The following is a 19,887-nucleotide window of genomic DNA, read 5'->3' as shown; positions in this document are numbered from 1 at the left end:
TGATGGCCTCTCCAAGACATGAACTTTGCTGTCCTCAAGACACTTTTTAACTATTTTGGCAGTATGCTTAGGGTCATTGTCCATTTGGAAGATCCGTTTAAGCCCAAGTTTTAGCTTCAGTTCTTTCTTAATGATGCTGTTTATTTGATGAAGAGCTCCAGTTCTTGCTAGAGCAAACAGCCCCACAACATGATATTGCCACCTCCGTGCTTCACAGTTGGTATGGTGTTCTCAGGTCTACAAGCTTTCCCCTTTTTCCTCCAAATGTAACGTTGGTCATTATGGCCAAACAGCTCAATTTTAGTTCCATCAGACAGCAGGACATGTCTCCAGAAGTTAAGGTTTTTGTCTTGGTGTCTTTTTGTAAAATGTAATCTGTCTTTTTTACGTTTCTTTAGGAGTAATGGCTTTTTTCACGCTGAGTGTCCTTTCAGCCCACGTCAGTACAGGACTTGTTTCACTGTGGATAATGAGTCTTTCTTACCAGCTTCATCCAGCATCTACACAAGGTCTTTAGCTTTTGTTCTCGGGCTGATTTGCACATTTCGGACCAAAACACGTTCATCTGTGGGACACACCGTCTCCTTCCTGAGTGGTGTGATGGCTTGACATTCCCATGATATTTATATGTGCGTATAATTGTTTGAACAGATGAACATGGCACCTTCAAATATCTGGAAATTGCATCCATGGATGAACCAGACTTGTGGAGCTCCACGATTGTCTCCCTGATTTCTCAGCTGATTTAATTTGGATTTTCCCATGATTTTAAACAAGAAAGCAGAGTGTTTGAGGTGTGGTCTTAAAATACATATCTAGGTGCCAGGAGCTTTCAAACCCATCACATCATCATCTGGGCTTCCCCACGTTATTTAAAGATATAGTACTTCAATATAAAAGTCTCTAAGAAAATTATCTCTCTCTCTCATTATTATGGTATTTAGCAAAATTAAGTAATTTCGTTAATCCTGACGAATTGAAACAGCAGAAGTTTAGTCTGTGAGACAAAAAATGTTACGTGTCTTTTTGCACAGCGTATGTAAACTTCTTGTTTGAACTGTATGATATGAACAATTAAATAGTCTCAACATAAGAACATCGTTTATATATATTGGCCCTTTTATAATAGAGAAATCCTTACGGCAACAACTTCCACCTGTACAAAAGAATGAACGTATTACCAAAATGACAACTTTTTCAGGTTCAGCTCTATGAAAACATTTTGTTTTGTTTGACTTTCTGTTACTCTCAAAAACAGTGTCTTAGTGTGAAACCCCCCCCCCAAAACAATTAGTTCACAATGAAACAGAGTCAGTGGACATCTTTTGCAAGTAGAATGATTTTCGTCTTTTTAAGATGTGGGACACAGACAAATACAGTTTGGACCTTTTATTTACTTGTGAGCCTCATTTACTAATTCTTTTTTATTTATCCATTATTTTATTTTATTTTAGATAAGTGTGTGGGAAGTGTGATGCAGTCTTGGCAGATGCTGATAGCAAGTAGCACCTTATCTCTATTCAGAGAAGAGGGATAACCCAGAGCAGTGCAAAGACAAACAGCAGTTTTATTGGGACTTTTATAGCTTACCTTTAAATTACTCAAACAACAAATGCAATCATTATACAGTAATACGATAACACAGAAATGCAAAGTCCAAAAAGTTGCAGGGTTTGATCCATGGTTCCATCCATCCATCACGCTTGTCTGAATTTGAATTACAGGAGCAGCAACCCAAACATAGGAGCTCCAAAGCCAAATCCTTCAGTTCTTCTGGGGGAATACCAATGAGATCTAATGGTGCCCCAGTTATTTAGTCCCTACTGTCTCCTAAAATGAGGTTCAAAACAACCCCAGATGAACACCTTGTCATTATTATTCATCATTTATTTAAAATTTATTTATTTTAAGTTGGTAAAATTCTGTTGACAATGGTAGACAAATTATGCAAGATTTGACTCGTCTGTGTGGTATGTGCATTATGCTCCAACATCTCCATGTAGGTCTTGTCAGTGCATAAGACACTGTTTCAGAAGTGTTGTGGTTTGCTCAGATGCATCGTTGCAAACCTAAAACACACTGCCATGTTCTTTTCAGAGAGAAGAGGCTCTCATCTGGCAGCTCTTTCAAACAGGCCACACTCATCCAGTGTTGTTGCTTCTTTTTTAACACAACATCACAAACTTTAATATTTAACATCCTTACAGAGGCCTGTAGAGAGTGGGATTTGGCTCTTGAGTCATTTCTTATAGCATTGCACTGTCTGACCTTTAGACTTTCTGGGACATCCATCCTGGTAAGATTAAACATTGTCTTGAATATTTTCCACTTGGGGACAATTTGACTCTGTTTAGAACGAGGGACATCAAATTGTTATTAAATGTCCCTGTAATCCTTCCCAGCTTGATGGGCAGCAATAATTGCTTTTCTATGATAGGTGCTAATATTTTTCATCCTGTCATGTTCACACACCTGAATGCTCCAGACCAGCAAACTGCAAAAACCTCCACTTTTAGAGGCAGTCCCACTTGCTAAGGGTTACTTAATCAGTTAATTTGATTAACATCATCTGGCTGCTGCTTTTCTTTTTATTTCTGTGGAAGCAGGAGGGTTCCTGACTGAAGTGGTCAGTGAGTGTATATAGTCAACCCCAATTCAAAAAAAGTTGAGGTGCTGCGGAGAAACAGAATACAATGATTTGCAACTCACATAAACCCGTATTTTATTCCCAATAGAATATAAACAACCTATCTGGTGTTGAAATTGTGACAAATGTTAGCTCATCTTGAATTTGATGGCAGCAACACATCTAAAAATAGTTGTAATATTGTGATGTTTACGGTCACGGTTTACGCTGTCTGCAAACATCTGGGAAGTAAGGAGACCAGTTCCTGGAGTTTTATGAGAGGAATGTTGTCTCATTCTTGTCCGACGCATTATTTTAGCTGTTCAGCAGTGCTTGGCCTTTGTTGGCGGAATTTTCAATTCATGATGCATGAAACGTGTTCAGTTGGTGAATCGGTGTTCCCCCCTGCATACATACACTTCTGATTTGCTGACTCTTTTGATGATATTTTACACTGTACATGGTGAGATCTTCAAAGTCTTACATTGAGTAACATTTTCCTCAACATTTCAATCACATTTTTACTAACATTTTCTACAACTCTGATGCAGTTTGTTGCAGATTCAGTTCAGTGTCAGTTTTTTTTATTATCAAAGAGACAAAAAGCAAAGCAAAAGAGGAGACAAACAAAGGCAAACTGATTGGTGAGTCCCTGCCCATCGCAACATCCAAAATACTCCTTTCATACCCAGTGACGTAACCGACCTGTTGCCAGGCAATCTAATTAGTTGTCAGATGCTCCTCTACTTGTTTAAGATTTGTGCCAGGTACTTTTCCAGCCTTTCGTGGCCCCTGTTCCAACTTCTTTGAGTTGTGTTTCTGCCATCAAATTTAAAATGAGCTAATATTTTCCATGAAAGGGCAAAATGTCTCAGTTTCCATATCTGCTGTATATGTTGCATTGGGAATAAGTGGGTTTATGAGATTTGCAAATATTATTACAATATTAGACTATGTATATATATATATATATATATATATATATATATATATATATATACATATATTTGAAAACTTAATTTAAATGCAAGTCATAGTTGTGAGATATTGCTTAAACAGTAATTAATATTATTCTTTGTAGCTGAAATAGGACTCTCACGCAGAATATAAGTGACAGTTGTTTTGGTAGTAATGTTACTCATGAACAGATGGTGGCGCTATCATTGTGTTGAAGGGCTTATCAACCTTCCAAGTGGGCGGGGGGACTTGCAGGATATCACTATGCATTACAAAGGGAAGTTTTATTGAGACGTTAGTTGCGAATAATTTACACTCTAAACAAATTGGAGAACCAAACAGTAACTTCTCATTTAATGTTTTTCAAATGGTCTGTATTCTGCGAAAGAGCTACTCTGCCACTGCGGATTTAAATATGCTGCTGAGGCTTCTCCCTTACTGCTAATGGTCGTCTGCGAAGTTAAAAACTGGCCCCTGGAATAACTGACCCAGCTAAATGGACAGCCTCGCCTGTGAAAAAAATTAGCCCCACTCACGAATGTTAATCTCAGAGGTACTTGAACTAAATGAATTAAATGGGCAGAAAGCCAGGAGAAGAAACAGCAGAGACCTCTTCCTTAAGTGTTTCCACCAGCTCCAGTTGTGTCAATGTCAGCCAAATCTCTCAGTACTAATGCAATGCATTAATTTCTGCAGCAAATACAGTAGGGCCTCTTGAGTTCTCTGGGTGTCCCATGCTCCCCACAAGGACACATAAAAAACAAAAAAAAAAACTGTCCATTGGCTGTTCCAGATATCATTCGCAAACAACATTCACTTCCCGTTTTCCCACGCATGGTGTCCCATGTACTGTGACTTCTATAAATGGTCAGAGAATGAACTCTGCTCTCTGTCTCATTACTTTAGCCAAATGTAGCTTTTAAGCTGTTTTAATAAGTTCAAGGTAAACAGCTAAAAAGAAACTAATGTATGGGAAATAACTGCTCTCTGAAGGGTGTACTATTGACTATGCAGAGTATGGGCAAACAAACAAACCCTAATGTAAAAGGACAAAACTCCCCAGCTTTTCATCCTGACTATAAAAAACCCCCAACTATGATCATCAGAAGAGAATTAAATTAACTGCAAGAAGCAGCATTATGAGCATAGTGCAGGTTGTTGCCAAGAGTTATGTTTAGCTCACCGAGTTCACACACTCCTCAGCGGCGTGCATTTGCCTTGTGGCTTAGTCGAGTAAACAGGAGCCAACAGCAGAGGGATCAAAGGAGTTTGGCTCATAATCACAACTCCGGGTGGAAGGAGGAAGCTTGACATGTGATGATGGTGCATGCATCTCGTACAATGACAGCGATGACACAGGCAGTTTTGGTGACACAAAAGTCTTTTGCAACTACTTCTGTGAATATGTTGCAACTATCCGTAAGGAAGGAGCTGATAACTCTAAAATGAATAGTATAATGACTAAAAATGTTAAATTCCTTATTAAAACACCGTTACAACCACGTTGAGCTGGATTTTAGCAAGTAGTGATGTAAATACAATAATGAGACTTATATCACAGCCACAGCATCATTCTTTTGCTTAATTTTTTTATTTACTTTCTCTGTTACAAATGACAAACTGTTGTTTAAGTAAATATAAATAATACTTTGCATTTGCTAATTCATTTAAAAAAGATGGGATGTTGTAAAAAAAAAGATGCATATAAAAACAAAAATGCAATTATTAAAGCCCCATATATAACAAGTAACTGAGGATTTAAGTTGATTTAAGGTAAATATATGCACAAATCTTGACTGGCAGAAAGAAAGAGTTAATTAGATTTCCTGGCTCAGATCAGGAATGGCCTCATCAGAATCTGTAGTTTGGAGACCGAACGAACCCCTCTGGCTCTCACGGTTGCTTTGAGTACTTCCTAGAAAAAAAGTTTGAGAGGCAGCTACTATGACCATGAACAGGGAGGTGGGTATAAATGATGGATGGATGGAATTTATGATGCAAAGATCCATCCGTCTAGTCAGCTGAAACCTTCCCACGGCACCTCTGCACGCAGGCAGACATGTGGCCCATTCCTTCACTCGTAGCTGAAGATTCACATGAACATGGGCTGTAGAAAAATCTACTTTAGTTATTTGTAATTTCTTAACACCTCCCTCCCCAAGCAGGCACCAGCTGCAGGGACGTGCATTATTGAAGCATTGAGGCTCTTACTGCAGGCGTGGTATAAGATGCTGTAAAAAACGTTTTTCTTTAAGTGAAATCGTCAGAGGTCAGTATTACCACATATGTGTTTTGAAAAAAAAACATTCAAGTCATCATTAATAATCAGATGTTTGGGCTAGATATTTCCAATTGCAATAAGTTCATTACAAAATGTCTTTTTTTTTATTCGACGTGAGATCATGATCAAAAACTTGATTACTTAAAGAAGTAAACTAAACATTAATTGACAGCGACGATCTCAAGACCGTACATGATAAATAGAGGTGCAACAGTAAACCTTCTGTCATGGAGTGTGCCATGAACAAAAAAAATGTACAAGGCTTCAAGTGTAACATCACTTTAGGGTACTATCAAGCGTTTCATTATATGCTGGTGCAGCATCATCCCACACAGAAGTACATGTACTTCCAGGACGTACAACCCACCCACAAGTCGTTTGGTGAATGCAAAATGGCAAACTCCACTGTTCGTGTCATGCAGGCCTTTCAGTCTGTCTCTGCTTTACTCGGCCGCAGATTAAAGCATCATCTGTCCAAGGGAACTCTGCTTGTGCTGTCTTCTTCTCCGTGGCATAGGGGGTCCTGCTCCGGCAGCCTCTGTGGGGAACCACCTGAATCCGGCACGCATGATCGGCAGTTAGAGCAGCAGAGCGCGGCGCTGAGGCGAGTGCGGATCGGCTGGGTAAATAATACAAACATGATGCAGTTGGCTGCTCCCTGTGATGTGTTGCCAATACCCTGTTAAGTTAAACCAAAAGCAGAGGGATAAGGTTTTTGATGGTGACACTAATGAAACGTCATTTAATAGGTGAACAAAAAACAAACCCCTCAATGTTATTATGTGGACAGAGAAATATCAGTCACCGGCACTGAAAATTGTCAATTCTATCATCTTGAAATTGTCTTAAGGATTAAAACTATTGTGCAAACTTTTATATTTCAAAGACTGGGAAGAAATAACATCATAGATAACCTTAGTTTTCAACACCTGTAGGAATAAATGTAGTTTATTTTAAAAACACGTTACTTCTCAAAAGAAATCTGCTTCAACCCCTCAACGACCATATTTGGTGACTTCAGTAGAACTACAGTCTGGCTATTAAAACCCCAAGAGTTGTAATTTCAAGTATTTTATTGATTCCCCTATGAAGAGTTAAGAGGAAGCTTGCATGTGATTCACAAGTCTGACAACATACAACAAACTCAAGTTTATCTGCACAACTAATGACATACAGTCATGAAAAAGTCAGCACTCTTTTAATGCTCTGTTTTTTTGTATTTAAAAAAAAATATAAAAAAAAAGAAATGTGATCATAGTTGGTCATAATTTTATAAGAAAAAGATATCTTCGGCCTTTGCTCGGCTAAAACTAAGTACACCCTTGATACAATAGCTTCTGTCAACTTTAAGTCCGATCCAAAACTTTGTTTATTTTACTTTCCTTCTGGCAACACTTCCCAACAAACCATGTTTGTCCAGTCTTCTTCTGTCTGACCTTAACATTGACCTTAACATTTAACATGTTAGTGTTACTTATGTGAGCATTGAACAACGATGCTGGGACACCTGCTCCTACGAGTAATGGCCGTATTTATTTATTTCCACTTGCGAATGATGAACTTCACATTGTTAGTTTTATAAGCCTTTTTATAGCTCCTTTTTTGATGTATGTACAGCAACAACCATTGCTTATGTCTTTCCTATTTGGTGTTGTATTTGCACACACTTGAACACTCCAAACCAGCCAACTGTCAAAGGAGCTGCTCTTATGAAAGTCTGCAAACCTGCAGATACTTCATGCTTAGTTTATGAAGGGCTGATGATTGGTTGCACCTTGTTGCAAAATACCCTCTTAAATCCAATGGAAACAGTTATGGTGTACTTAGTATTGTCCAGATGATTCTTCTTTTTAGTTGCATAAATGATGGCATGGTGAAAAAAGTGGTACAATGTTGCTTGTTTTCTGAGGCTGTATTTGCTTAATACTATAACTTACTACAATCACATGCACAACAATACTAACGACTAACACATGACTGTATGTTCCCAAACGTCAAAAGCTGCAGTAGACTGCACATTAAAGACTATAGGATAACAGATTATTAATAGATCTCCTGTTGACTGAACAACACTGGTTTAAAGTTTAAACTTACATGTAGTGTGACCAGCACCGGGTGCTGTTTAACCGATGAGTCCACAAGCAGCAGTATGAAACGCACTGTGCTCCAGATGCGTAGCGTGATGAAGACAATGGGAATGAGAGTTAGCTTCACATCCGCCATGGATGAGAAGGACTGTGTTGGAGGCCTGTTGGCCAAGATGGGACGGTATTCAGACAGGGCTGCATGCTGCATCAGACAGGTAACAGTGGGAGAGCATGTTTGATGAGAACAGAGGGGAAACAAATAATGTAAAATGTCACCAGGAACATCACATGGGTATTCCATTTTTTAAGGACTGAAATGTGACATAAAAATAAAAAAAGGCAGTAGATGCCACATAGTTGGAGTTTTTAAGTTTTTACTTTTAACCAATATTTAGGCCCAATCCCAATACACCCCCTACTTTCTTTCACTAGCCCTCCCTCACTATCACTACCCCTAAAAAAGAAAGGACAGATTTTAGGGCACTTGAAATCTTCCCAGGGCCCTGTCCCAATACTCCCACTACTCCTACTTTCAGCACCACCACTAAAATCAGGAAGCTGAGAGCCAAAAGCTGTTTTAACTTCAGCTGTAGCGCTGTTAATATGCCACTTTATTAAGTTTTAATATTTTTTCTCAGGCGTAAAAGTAACCGTTAAGATCCCCAACCTGGGCTCAGTTTATCCAAATAACGCCTGTTAAGAAATTTGACCCGATGTTTTCGGAGATGAGAAGAGCCTCCGGCTCGGAGCAGCAGCAGCCGGAGTACAGACGTGATCGCCCTGCGCCGTCGTCCCAGTGGAGTAACCTGCAGCTCTGTTGAGAATTACCGCTGGCTGAAATAAATCATTTAGGAAGATAAATGTTGGTTTAATAGATGAAATCTAACAGTTGTAGCTACGCCTGTTAAGAAATTTGCTCAGAAAATTTCGAGATTTCTGCCTGCCGGCTCCGGAGCTGATTTATGGTTCCGCGTTAAATCGACGCAGAGCCTACGGCGTAGGGTACGTAACCTACACCGTAGGCTCTGCGTTGGTGTAACGCGGAACCATAAATCAGCCTTTATTCTGGCGTGATCTTCGGCAAACGGGCAAACGAGTGATTATGTACATTCACTGAGTGAATATTATGAAAGTAAAATATATATTTCTCGCTAGAAATGTAATCAGAACGCATTTTTATGCAGAAACTAACTCAAAATATTGATTTTATTCACTAAAAAATAAGAAATGTCCGCCATGTTTTTTTTTTAATTCAGTCCGCAAATGACGACGAAAAGCATTCTGGGAAATTTTTCTGTCCCTAGATCAGCTAGTGTGCATCGGAAAACACTCACTCCGTAGGGCTAGATTCATAGCCACTACACTAGTTTTCTCCACTACCCCTAGGTGAAAAGAGGAATTGGGACACCACTACCCTCACGGGAACGTGCAAAATTTAGGGGTAGGGATGAAAACTAGGGGTAGGGGGAGTATTAGGACAGGGCCTTAGAGAATTAATCATTTTGACTCCAGTGATCTTCCTTCTGGACTGACATATAAGAAAAAAAAAAAGAGTGGTGCATGAACTAAAGGGATGTAGATGGGACATGAAACATGCGATGAACATAAATGAGCATAAACATGTTTGTGGCCACTGAAAAAAAATCAACCAAACATTTTCCTGAACAGAAGCTTTATCTATCAAGTAGAAAGAGGCAATCCTTCGTGACCTAAACTCTGAACCCTTGCCACGTGACAGGATCCTGAAAGATCTCTGCCTCTGAATTTACTTTCAGAGACTCCACAAGAATGCCAGTAGAAACGCATGAAGACATTGTGGTTTTCCAAGGTATTTATGACAGAGCCTGGTCATTAAAGGATTAATATGTAAAGAGATGTAAAATTGGACAAATATATACAGTCTCTCCTAGCCGGCACAGGCTTAAGCCAAGTTATAGAGGTTACAGAAAATTGAATAATCATCTTTCTTGCTATTTCTAGTCAAAATGGAAGATAGCCAGCACTAGATACTAAGATGCTTTATTTACCTGAACATGTTCTTCAGTGATTGATAATCTAGTTGGAAGGTTTTGTAATACAAGGAAATTTTAATCCTCAGATGTGACTCGGTGAAAATGACAAACTGTTGTAAAATGACACCAGATTCATCTCTTTCCCACAATTACATTAATCATGACGTAGATGGATAAAGACGGATCAAAAGACATTGCTCATCTTAAAAAAGTCCATGCTCCATGTCAACCAGATGATCAAATGCACAATTTCCTGTTAAATGTAGTTAAATCTTAACCTTAATGTCAATGTGCAATAGGCTATATGTTAGTTCTGCTGTTAGCCCGTTTCAGTATAAATGTACAGCAGCATCATGATGCAGTTTCAGATCAGAAGGGTGAGTCATGTCACGGCAGATTTCAAATACGAGGGTGTGCAATTGCTTATAAGCAATAGATATTGGCAAATCTAATGGTTGATGAAGTGAAAATGTTGCTTCATTTAAACAGAGGGACTGTGTGTACACATAGCTGAAACATGAGGCCCTCACCGCTTTGTGGATATGCCTCTTGATCAAGATGTAGAGCACAGGGAGAGTGAGGTACGCCAGGAACTCCCAGACTTTCCCGGTAAGAAGCATCCACAGGACTCGGTCTGGATCATGGAGCCTAACCCAGCACCAGCCCACCGACACTTCTGATGCATCGTAACCGATCTTGCTGAGACATACAGCAGTGATGGTGATGACCAGAGGAACACCCCAGCTACAAAAAACAATAAAGGATTTGGAGGTTAAACATTAAAAGCCTCAGAGGTCAATGTCACATAATTTAACAAAAGGGAGTTTTCTGTCAATATTTTTTAGGTAAAACACACCGCAGATGCTGCAAAGACATGTGAGACCATGTGAAATATTATCTTACGCTTAAGGCAGGTTTTTGGTCATAGTGGAAAATGCACAGTTGTGCTCTCCATTTCTCCCTTAAGTGTAACCTCTTCTTCTGAAACATCAATATCATTTTGAATCCTCTATTTTCATGGTTAGCCATGGCAGATCATTATAAATAGCACAACGCTCAAGGCCTAGTGTTGTTTATGTGTTACAAGCCTCCATGAAAGGCTTTGTTGTGTTATCAAGAAGTTGCAGAAACAAAATTAAAACGACAATCACACACTGGGATAAGGCACACTCGAGGACGAAAATGTTCTTGTGTCCATAAATAGACTGGTAATACAGTAATCTGACTCACTTCGCATCCCAAAACACAGTGGCAGTGTATTAATGACATAGCCAATGAAACATAGGGCAAGGGTTGAGTCAAAGCTCTCACAGTCAAGTCAAAACAATTATGTTATAAAAGATATTGATCATTCTTAACATATATTTACATGTACATTTCTGTTACTCCATTTCTCATTTTGTTATGTAAAAACCTTTTTTACCACTAGATGTGATAGAATAATGACAGCACAAAGGGAAGCTTGTAAAATCTACCTGCTTCTTAACAACAACATAGGAAGCATGTTGAATGCAGGATACATCCTTCACATATGTAGTTTGTGCTCTGAATAATGTAAAGGTAAACCAGCTAGACTTAACCCTCCTGTTGTCCTCGGGTCACAATGACCCGCCACTGTGTTAAAAAATAATCCAAAATCCTTTAAACGATATTTTTTTTAATTGAAATTTAACTTCCCCAGCTAGAGCAAGTAAGAGGATGAGATGTCAGTTCTGCCCTCAAAAGAAGAACCATTCTGTGTGCTGCAGGTGTAATAAATATATCTGCAAAGGCTGCACTTGCATGCTGCCCTATATGTGCAAATTAGTTCAATGGGATATGTTATATTTCATATTTTTGTATTGTACATTATCTTAAATTGTTCACTGGAGAAAAAAAAAGAAACTGAGTAATTGGGATGAATAAAAATGCATTCAAAACTGCTTTTTGCAATTTTTTTTCTTTACCTATAGAAATACAAATGAAGAGGGAAAACTTAAGCATTCGCGCATTTTGTGATGGATGACAAGTTGTTTCTTCAAGCATGATGAAATTTGGTGTTTAAAATTCAATAAAAGGTGCTTATAATGTTTTTTTTTTGAAGACCGGTCATTTTGACCCGGAGGACACGGGGTGTATTCAGAAAATGAGGACAATAGGAGGGTTAAACATGGAAAAGCAGAGCTTCTATGGAACAGGTAGGTAGGAAGTCCAGATCCATTCTTGCTTCCCTAAATATCCTTATACTTGCATTTTAGTATATTACAAGTCTTCACTTATAAAATACCATAGCAAGTACAAACAATAATCACTTGGAACAGGAGTACCCCAAGACTCTATGTTGGGACCCCATTGTCTTCATAATGCACACCAGCTCCTGGGACTCATTCATTCATATTTTCTTGTCTCACTCCATGGATGAGGAAACAACACATTTGGCTACATCTCTAAGACTTACTTGCTGGTGCATACACAATGTACCAACCTAAATAAGGCTTCAAATACATCCCAAATAATCTCAATCTCGAGATTGATGACCAGCTGTCCTTTTCCCACCATGTTGCATCAGTCTCTCAACCATTATGGCCAGGCCAGAGTGCCATCCAACTCTTGTTACAGACGGTGATTATCTCTTGCTTTTTGCCTACAGAGTAACTAGCTGTCTTAGCTCAGTCATACAAGCTTTCACATTGTCTTGACCACTTTCTTTTACTAATATGCCTACTGTCTCAGTCCAGACTGTTGGAGCAAGCTTCCAAATGCCATTAGAGTAGACATTCTTCCCTACCTCCAAGAATCTCTGAATAAAACATAAACAAAAAAACATTTGGTATCATAACAGCCCCGCCAAAAACCTTATATTGCTAAGCTACACTGAATTGGCACTTCTGTACTTTGTCCTCCTGTGATGTAATTTAATTAGGTTTAGCATTTAGTGCATATACCTGGGTTTCTTACTGTACGAAAGCTTAATTAGATTCAGTTATACCTTATTAATCCAAGAAGGGAAAGTATATGTTGCAGCAACTGTTAGTGTTTAAATTTCTTCTAAGAGTCTGCATAGATTGTTATAGCTGTGGAAATTAAGGGTCTCCTGTTGCAGCAGATCTGAAGAAAGCTTTGACTGAAAACAGTCAGATGCTGAATCACTGTCTTGTGGTGCTCAGTGTTGTCCATTATATTTGTCATTTTATTAAGCATCTGTTTATTCACAACAGGCTCTAGAGGCTCCAAGAAAGAACAGAACTAGCCTTTTCTTTTTCAGTTGTTTTTTCTTCTTCTTCTACTTTTTAATGTGACTGGCTTTTATGCTGATGTGCTAACAGATCATCTGCAGATGAGTTTGCACTCTCTGAAACAGACTCATTATGCAACATTTTGCTGCATACAAACGGTACAGTCTCCTCTGTCCCTCCATGTAGACGCCATCAGTGTTGCTTCTCCAGTCTAATCTATGGCATGTGTGCACACTGAGGCATTTATGCACTAATAAATGCTAAAGAAATTTCATTTAAAATGTTTTAATTTTGCTGTAAAATAATGTGGAATAAATACTCTGATGGATAGCTAAATGTAAAATATATTAGATGTGTATTTGTTGCTTATGTAAACATCTTTGACTTTTGTTGTTAATTGAAATGTAGGCTACAAGGGCACGCCCCCTCCCTCAACAACAAACAAAATAACAAAAACAGATTAACCCAATTTATAGACTTCAGAAGATTTCTATGAATCTTAATAATTTGATCATTATGAGAGATGTTCACATAATGAAATAATGCAAAAGAAAAATTTAAATTGAATATATAACAATACATTTTTAGCAAAGAAATCAGAGGATGGTGTGAGGATGTGATTCCTTGCTTCCTTCCTTCCTTCCTTGGGGGGGTGTAACAATTCTTCAATGGAATAAAACTAATATGGACACATTTCCATGCAACCTCAAAAACATACAATTATACTTGTATTTAATGCCCTCTTGTTAACTATAATGTAGTGATAAATCTTCTACCTATTGATCCAGAGCTTGTTCCCAGGCAAACTCAGACAAATTTAAATTGTTCACAAAATACAAACACATCAAGTAAAAAAATTGCATTACAAGAACATCCATGCATGAGAAGTCCCTCTTGGGGGAACTAAAAGTCCTGAAAATGTAAGTATTGACGCAATTTTGTTTCCATGTGTCAGCTTTTAGAAGTTTAGTTTATAAAAGTCAAAAATAGATTGCAATATTTCCCCTCTGAAATGTTGTGGAGAGAATGTGTGAATGTATATTTATGACAGCATCAAATAATAAAATGGTAATACTCAGGTAAAGTACAAGTACCTCAAAACCGTACTTGTGTAAGGTTGCTGAGCCAACAAGGCGTGTGCGCTACCATTGAAACAGCTCAACTTTGAAGTAATATTATTAGGTCCCGAGCACTTACAATGCGAAGGCCCTATTGTATCTGTAGGAGATGTTATCCTCGTTGTTTTTCTTGTTTTTCTTCCGACGAAATGAGGGCCCTTTTGCCCCCCTAAACATGCCCCAAAAGTCACCAAATTTTGCACGAAAGCCAGGCCTGGCGAAAAATTTGATATTTCATGGTTTGCATTAATGGGTGTGGCTTAATGGCTCAACAGCGCCCCCTAGAAAACTTTGTGCCTCAAGCCCCACAATACGGTTTGACGTACATGCACAAAAATCGGTACACACCTGTATCATGTTGCAACTTAAAGAAAAGTCTCTTGGCGCCATGGCCGAAACCGAACAGGAAGTCGGCCATTTTGAATTAATCGTGTAATTTTGGCGAAATTTATGCCATTTCTTCGGCAGTTAATACGGCCCGAACCGTCATGCATCCCAGGTGTGTTATACATCAAAATGTGCGTCTCCATCCTGCGACGATGCACATTACTTTTCTCAGTCAAAAGCGTTACCGTGGCGACGCTAGACGCCAAAAAGCCCCCCCCCCCCCTTCATCTGATTGGTCCATATTTGACAGTTCCTACTTTCTGAATTAACTTTTGAATGGTTTGATATAGAGAGTCGTGGGTGGTGTCATCGGACTCGGTTTTGAGTCCTTGGCCATAATTGGTGCAAATTAGCCCCGCCCCTTCTTCTGATTGGTCGATATTTGATAGTCCCTATTCTCTGCCATAACTCTTGAACGGGTTGTGATAAAGACATGTGGGTGGTGTCATCGGACTCGGTATTGAGTACTTGACCTTAATTGGCCTGAATTAGCCCCGTCCCTTCTTCTGATTGGTCGATATTTGATAGTCCCTATTTTCTGCTATAACTTTTGAATGGTTTGAAGAGTCGGTGTCATAGGACTTAGTTTTGAGTCCTTGATCTTTATGGGTGAAAATTGCACACACGAGGGCCCGTTCATCGCTGCATGCAGCTTTAATTAATTATTTTATTTAATTACTTTTTTTTCTATAGCATAACATAACCTGAAACTGCATCTCCCTTTTTGATTTTATTTAAGCTAATTTTTTAAGTTTTTTGCAAGTCCTCATATGACACAACATCCCAAGATGCTTCAGGCTCCTCCAGGTCTGTCCTGAGTCTAGTCTCTCAGAGCTGGCACTTTCACTAAACCTACCTGACAATGTGGAAGAAGAGCACCAGGCTGTCGGCAGCTCTCTGGTTGGACCTCACGATGAAGATGTACAGGTACACGGCGATGGCCACGGTCCAGAAGAAGCTGCTGGTGTTGGCGAAGGTGGAGACGGCTCCCTGCGCGACGCAGTCGGTGGAGTCGGACAGGAACCCTCTCCCGACGCCGAAGGCGTAGGACGCGGCCGACAGCCAGTCCGACACCGACAGGAACACCAGCAGCTTCCTGGGGGTCGTCCTCAGGTCCGGCCAGATAATAAAGGTGAGGATGATCAGAGAGGAGCCCAGAAAAGACAGCGTGCAGGTGCACAACACGACCACACGCTCGAACAGATACAACTCCGTCTCCGTCTGGTTAGGGTTTTCCATAATCACACTGTGGAGATTTTGCGAGCTGCTATAATATAACCGTGTTTACTAATACTCCTGGGTCGAATAGAGAGCTCTGGCAATGCATAAGTAACTCGAGGTGCCTGTAACAGCAGAGCCAAACTTTCCTAATGTTTTGAAGGAGTCAAAGCAAACTTTTGAGCCAGCATTAAGCCCTGCCTCTCTGCTGCGTCGTTGTACCAACCGGAACTCAAAGCAGAAGTGGAGTCAGCTGGTTAAAGCATGATCATCTATGGTTCGGCGTTAAATCGACGCAGACTACGCCGTACGATGCGCGTCGCCGCGTATTCTACGGCGTAGGCTCTGCGTCGATTTAACGCAGGACCATAAATCAGCTTCAGCTGGTTAAGGGGCAGACGGGGTTATTTTGGTCACTGTTTTCTTTGCGCGTGTGTCCCCGGCACCGCCATGGCATCATCGTTTGTCACATGACGCTATGTTGAAATACAGAGCCTGGTCTCGTGCATTTGTGCACTTTTCTCATTTCAATCAATCAATCAATCAAATTTTATTTGTATAGGACCTTTCATCCAGGTACATGAACTACAAATTGCTTAACATTTTGACTGAAAAATAAGCATAATAAAAACAAAAATAAAAACTGAGAGACCAATGCACACTGACATACAATATAGTTAATTAAAATGAAATAATGATAAAAGTTCAAGAATTAAGGCTTAAAAATAATCAATTCACAACAATAAAATATAATAATAATAAAAACATTACAAGTAATAGATAAATAAACGGCCTCACCTTAGAAACATTTTTTAAATGATAAAATGCTGTTTTTGTGACACAGCGTACGTGATTTGAAATTAAAATCAGAGTCAAATATGACTCCTAGATTTCTTGCCTCTTTGCTCGGGTTTACTCCATATATATTTAGTTTAGAGGCCAGTTTCTCTCTCTGGGCTTTTGAAGCGACGATCAGTACTTCAGTCTTGTCCCGGTTTAGCTGTAAACAATTCTGTGACATCCAGGCCTTAATATCTAAAATACAGGCAAAAAGTGAATCAATCGGCCTAGTGTCATCAGGAGACACGGCCACATAGAGCTGTGTGTCATCAGCATAACCATGGAAAGAGATCGGATTGATTTCCCATGCAGCCTATTTATTAGGACTTTAGGTAAATTGTGCGTTGTCTTTGGGTGTAACTTCCTGCAGATTGACAACCTTTAACAGTGAGTTGATATATTTGCTTAATAAATAGATGAATTTGTGAATTATGATTTACCCTATAATGTCATATTTCACACATGAATTCCCCCTGCAACACCCAAATAATAAAAACATATACAATTAATAAAATAATATATGAAATGATCACGTGTATTCATAATGATACAACAAACTATTATCTAGAAACTGGCAGAGAAATTGAGTTGCTTTGAATTTCAAAAATAACTTAAAAAAAATATTTTCCGTGTATTATTTCATGTATCAGGCTTTAAAGGGTTAAAAGTCAGTTATATAACTTTTCATTTGAAGACCAAACACTGTATGTGAAATGAAAACGCAAAACTGTACATATGAAGCACACATTTCATATTTAAACGGAAAGAAATTTTAATCCAACCAGCATGCATTCGGGCACTTTTCTCATTTGATCGGATTGATTCCCCATGCAGCCTATTTATTAGGACTTTAGGTAAATTGTGCATTTTCTTTTGCTGTAACTTCCTGCAGCTTGACAACGTTTAACAGTGAATTGCTTAATTAATAGATGAATTTGTGAACTATGATTTACCCTATAATGCGGGATGTATCATATTTCACACACGAATTCTCTCTGCAACCCCCAAATAATAAAAACAAATACAATTAGTAAAATAATAAATGAAAAAATTATCACGTGTTCATAATGATACAACAAATTATTATCTAGAAACGGTGGCAGAAAAATTGAGTTGCTTTGAATTTCAGAAATAACTAAAGAATATTTTCTGTGTATTATTTCATTTATCAGGCTTTAAAGGGTGAAAAGTCAGTTATATAACTTTTCATTTGAAGACCAAACACTGTATGTGAAATGAAAACGCAAAACTGTACATATGAAGCACACATTTCATATTAAAATGGGAAGAAATTTTAACCCAGCCAGCATGCATTTGTGCACTTTTCTAGAAATAGCAGCATTCTAAGATAACTGGGGAAATATTACATTTGAATAAACATGAACAGAATTAAAAATGAACATTTTCTAGTCACCTTTTGTGTCAAAGTGATTTCCTTATTATCCTCCAGCTTGTGGTGCTCCCATTATAGCGGCACAATTCATGACATTTTTGAGTAATGACTAATGTCTGCTAAGCTTTGTGTCCAGCCGTTGCCTTATAATTAAAACTTTTCATTAAAGCTAAAGTGCAGAAAGGTAGAAAGTCCGTAAAGTGGCGACCTTGTGCGAGAGCACGACTTTACTACCTCTGCATCACTGCAGCTGTAAAACTGCAGAACCCTTTAATGTTTACAGCAGTGCAGTAAGACATCCATGCTTTTCCTGCAGACTGCAGCAAAAGCAACATCTGCATTATTGGCAGAATCAAACATGGGCATTGGTCGGTTGTGTCCAAAAATTATTATTTTTTTAAATAGTGCAATATGATACATTCAGCTGTATATGCAATTTCCATATATGTATATACATTGTTGTCCACTCGGTTCATCTGCACTCATTAAGACAATTTGTACATCAGTTGTGTCAAGGTCTTAGTGCTTTTACACAGTTAAAGTGGTTTACACACAAATTTTCCATAATTACAATATATACATTAGAGATATAAAAACTAACCAGACAAAATGATGAGCCAGTTTTATATTTATTACCCCTTTTTCATTTTACAGTCACAATTATGTGAAAGGGATAGATAAATTAAGAATATTTCCTTTAATTTGTTAAATTCATGTATAATATATGAGACAAAATTAGTTCTGGTGAGAAAGAAACATGCATTTCCAACTACAAATAAGGAATCACAAATTATATTAAAGCAGTCCATATTTTCTGATTGAAAGATAATTAAATATCTCAAAGAAAATCAAAAAAGTCAATGTAGATATTACAAACTGCTGCAGTGTTTGATCAGCAAAAGCAGGCTGGGACATTGTTTTTTGTCACAAGATGGCAGTAGAGGATTATAAAAGTTGAGCGCATTTAAGACGTTTGATGCTTTTATGCAATTGTAAATGTTGTCAGAGCTTTTATGGAAAAGCCCTCTCTGTCAGTCAATCTGTCCTCCGTTCATTCTGCTTCGGACTTTAACTTACAGAAGAAGCGGGCTTCGTTTTGATCTGCGCTCGTTTTTGCCCCACGATGGCCATGGTCCCATGGCCTCTTATTGTGAAGAATTTCTGCGGCAGTATACTTGCTGATTGCTTCGTTCTTACTCCTCACAACAACCAGCTAAGACACTGCCAGAGAAACACCCACCGCAGCCGTGTCCAACCTCCCTTCTGTCTTCCTGCTTCTTCTCAGCAGCATCTCGTCTGGCCTCGGCTGCACGTCTCCACCTGTGATTCTGGCACCGCCGACTGTTACACGCCTCATGCCCAGCTTTGTGATGGTGTGATTCCTTGCCAAGAGCAGGAAGATCTACAGAACAAGAGAAGTAGAATGAGCTAAAATTGTGTAACAATGGAATAAAACTAATATGGACACATTTCCATGCAACCTCAAAAACATACAATTATACTTGTATTTAAGGCCCTCTTGTTAACTATAATGTAGTGATAAATCTTCTACCTATTGATCCAGAGCTTGTTCCCAGGCAAATTCACAATAAGAGTCTAGCTTTTTCTGCTGCATCATTTTAAGTTCACATAACTTGGGCAAACACAAACTCCCCCAAACTAAGAATAGACTTGCCATGACTCATGGTTTTGCAACAAAAAGCTCAGTTTTATTCAGCTCTTGTCTACTTGTGCTAATGTGTGCGTGTGTGTC

The 19,887-nt window shown here is 38.8% G+C and overlaps 1 protein-coding gene across 1 annotated transcript; it reads right to left on the bottom strand.

Annotated features, from left to right (window-relative positions):
* Positions 1-5,186: 5,186 nt before the first annotated feature.
* gpr157 (G protein-coupled receptor 157) lies at positions 5,187-16,114 on the bottom strand. Its single transcript, XM_061736322.1, has 4 exons — positions 15,540-16,114; positions 10,494-10,707; positions 7,959-8,153; positions 5,187-6,543 (listed from the first exon to the last, which is right to left on the bottom strand). The coding sequence occupies exons 1-4, from the start codon at positions 15,920-15,922 to the stop codon at positions 6,331-6,333; spliced, it is 1,005 nt and encodes a 334-aa protein (XP_061592306.1). The 5' UTR covers positions 15,923-16,114; the 3' UTR covers positions 5,187-6,330.
* Between the last annotated feature and the right edge of the window lie 3,773 nt (positions 16,115-19,887).

This window comes from Cololabis saira, chromosome 12 (assembly GCF_033807715.1).
Source record: "Cololabis saira isolate AMF1-May2022 chromosome 12, fColSai1.1, whole genome shotgun sequence".
Taxonomy (NCBI): Eukaryota; Metazoa; Chordata; class Actinopteri; order Beloniformes; family Belonidae; genus Cololabis; species Cololabis saira.
The sequence above is the reverse complement of the archived record's forward strand: the minus strand, read 5'-3'. Positions and strand labels throughout refer to the sequence as shown.

Bases quoted from the DNA above. Each gene is read 5' to 3' on its own strand.
- gpr157 (XM_061736322.1), bottom strand. From the start codon at position 15,922: ATGGAAAACCCTAACCAGACGGAGACGGAGTTGTATCTGTTCGAGCGT. The intron at 8,154-10,493 runs GTGAGGGCCTCA...TGTCTGATGCAG, and splicing joins AGAGGCATATCCACAAAGCG to CATGCAGCCCTGTCTGAATA. The intron at 6,544-7,958 runs GTAAGTTTAAAC...TTAACTTAACAG, and splicing joins CGGTGCTGGTCACACTACAT to GGTATTGGCAACACATCACA.